At 42.7% G+C, this 3,100-nt stretch overlaps 1 protein-coding gene across 1 annotated transcript; it reads right to left on the bottom strand.

The window, feature by feature from the left end:
* Positions 1–852: 852 nt before the first annotated feature.
* On the bottom strand, positions 853–2,808 carry LOC126995852 (uncharacterized). The gene is made up of 2 exons (XM_050855768.1): positions 2,200–2,808; positions 853–973 (listed from the first exon to the last, which is right to left on the bottom strand). The coding sequence occupies exons 1-2, from the start codon at positions 2,619–2,621 to the stop codon at positions 937–939; spliced, it is 459 nt and encodes a 152-aa protein (XP_050711725.1). The 5' UTR covers positions 2,622–2,808; the 3' UTR covers positions 853–936.
* Positions 2,809–3,100: the final 292 nt, after the last annotated feature.

Raw genomic sequence — 3,100 nt, 5'->3', positions numbered from 1 at the left:
ACCTAATTTAGCAATGTGCATTGCCTAGTCGGGAGACCAACACTGTATCGCATATTATAAATGGGGTCTGGCCAAGCTATTGTAAGTATTACATATTCATTTGTAACAAAGAAAAGTTTATCTTCATGAAGACAAGCATTTTATTCATTTCGTTGCATCAATGCATTGGTTTGAAAATTTGAGGTTTGACAATTTTGACACCCAGGCCCTCGGCACACTGAACGCTTTTGAGTTCAACGCCACGCTTTCATAATCAAACTATTTTTTGTACCAATTGGAAAACCTGACACTTATCTACATTAAGTAAATGGAGAACCTGACATTTCATGCAATCTTCTTGGAGGGTGTGTCTTCATCAGTGACGGCATAATTACCAGTCTTTGTGTCATCAAATTTACTACAAAGATTACCGAGTCTAACGTCAACGTCATTGATATAACTGGCCAAGAACCGAGCCCTGAGGGACACCACTAGTGACGGGCATCCACTCTGAGTTAAATCAATCTATAGTCACTCTATGATGTCTGTTGTTCAACCAACATGCAGTCCATTGGCATACTTTACCGTCAATACCTAGCTGCTTTTTAAATTAAGTATTTTATGGTGTGGAACTTATCAAATGCTTTCTGAAAATCAAGATAGAATATGTCCAGTGACTTGGTTACTTTATAAGCTGAGAAAGAGGTCTTCATAAAAGGTTAAATAGGTTCAACGAACATGATCTCTTGTTACGGAAGCCATATTGAGAATCCTTAATAAATGAGTGGCTTTCATGGTAACTCACAATTTTGTCTAATTTGCTCTCGAGTAACTTACCTACTAGTGAAGTCAGACTAATGGACCAATAATCCTTAAAAATCGGTGTTACGCAATCCATTTTCCAGTCAGAGGGGACGAGGTCTTGTCGCAAGGACATGTTGTGGCCAGGCTGCCAATTCAGGGTTTGTAAAGTCTTCGTAGTCGCTGCCCGGTTCTGTAAGGAAAATGGCGTTATATTTGAATTACTGTAGCCTATTCTCCTTTCATGTTAAGCCCTGATAAGGCTACATTAATAAAGGTTATATTAATTAAGCGATGCATGGTGCACATTACTAAGAATTTGACATGCTGCACAAAGAAATTATAAATTTTTCTATAGATTGACGCCTGAAATACACTGCACAGTGTAATGTATTTCTTAACATTGACTAAAAATTGGTAAATGACTAAAAATTGGTAAATAAACATTTGAAATTCACACTGCTTATTATTGGGTACTGAGCAAGACTTGAGCTCCTGGGCTATATCAGAGAACAGCTTTAGCAGACGCTTGTGCTTGTGGCAGTCAGCATGTCCAGGCTGGGCTGGGCTTGTTAAACTGTCCTGGAAGTCAATAAAAGGGTTAATAGGTGTGTGGTGTATAGAATGGTGGATGGAGGTGGAAGACAGGAAATACCCGACACCTGAAAGCAGAGGGACGAGTGCCGGAGAACAACTGGAAGGCCGTGGGTGACAGGTAACTGTCTTACAATAGGCTGGAATGAACTGAAATGGCACCAAATGGCTGGGTGGAAGATGGACTGAATGGAGGAGGAAGTTGAGGTGGACATTGTGGATTATACGGAGCAAAAGACCACACAGCAAAAGTTAAAAGTACACATTTCATGAATGCTAAAATGATAAGAACCGATTGTGTATTCACAATCCACATACTATTTTTGGCCAGATTACTATAGCATTTACACTATTTAGAATTATAACTATCAATTAATACTCATAGAAATGCACTTTTTTTGCCAGTATTGCTAAGCTCCTTAAACTAAATTTATAAATATCAACTAAATACTCATTGATATCCATTTACTGATTTTAGCCAACACTTCTATAGCTTTTTTTCTTTTACCAACTGATTGATTTCAATCTTAATACTCAGAAATTACTTTACACAAAACATTAAAAAAAAAATGAAGGTTTAAGATACTTCTAGGACTGATTGGAGAAAAAGCAGAACAAATTCACCCAAACGTGTCAAATGAAAATAAAAAAATAAAAACTCACAAACTTGGGGAGTCTGTGGACTTGACAAGGCAGCTCAGGGACCCAGGATTGATCTCAATCTTAATAATCAGAAATTACTTTACACAAAACATTAAAAAAAAAAAAAATTGAAGGTTTAAGATACTTCTAGGACTGACTGGAGAAAAAGCAGAACAAATTCACCTTGTCAAGTCTGTGGACTTGACAAGGCAGCTCACGGACCAGGAGCAGGGCAACCCTCGAGTCTTACGGGGGGGCGTCACGGGGCTGGAGGAGACTGATAGAAGTGGGCTGGGCTGGAGGAGACTGGTAGATGTGGGCTGGGCTGGAGGAGACTGGTAGATGTGGGCTGGGCTGGAGGAGACTGGTAGATGTGGGCTGGGCTGGAGGAGAATGGTAGAAGTGGGCTGGGCTGGAGGAGAATGGTAGAAGTGGGCTGGGCTGGAGGAGACTGGTACATGTGTGCTGGGCTGGAGGAGACTGGTAGAAGTGGGTTGGGCTGGAGGAGACTGGTAGAAGTGGGCTGGGCTGGAGGAGACTGGTAGAAGTGGGCTGGGCTGGAGGAGACTGGTAGGAGTGGGCTGGGCTGGAGGAGACTGGTACATGTGGGCTGGGCTGGAGGAGACTGGTACATGTGGTCTGGGCTGGAGGAGACTGGTAGAAGTGGGCTGGGCTGGAGGAGACTGGTAGAAGTGGGCTGCAGGGGCTCTAGGAGGTGGAAGAGACTGGGTGGAGACGCGGCTGGGCTGGACGTGGAGGCCGTGTTGTGCTGGCCTCCTCCTGATTGAACCTTTCGCCAGTCATGGCATTCAGGAGTGTTTTCATCAGTATGTACACGAGTGTGTCTGTAGAGTTTTTTCTTTTCAGTGAACCTTTTGCCATACTCATGGCATTCATAAGGTCTTTCGCCAGTGTGTGAAAGGGTGTGTCTCTTGAGGTTACTCTTCTTACTGAACCTTTTGCCACACTCATGGCATTCATGAGGTCTTTCACCAGTGGGGAAAAGGGTGGTGGTTGAAGTTACCCTTTGTAGTGAACCTTTTTCCACACTCATGGCATTCATGAGGTCTTACACCAGTGTGTA

This window comes from Eriocheir sinensis, chromosome 1, assembly GCF_024679095.1.
Source record: "Eriocheir sinensis breed Jianghai 21 chromosome 1, ASM2467909v1, whole genome shotgun sequence".
Classification (NCBI taxonomy): Eukaryota; Metazoa; Arthropoda; class Malacostraca; order Decapoda; family Varunidae; genus Eriocheir; species Eriocheir sinensis.
The sequence above is the reverse complement of the archived record's forward strand: the minus strand, read 5'-3'. Positions and strand labels throughout refer to the sequence as shown.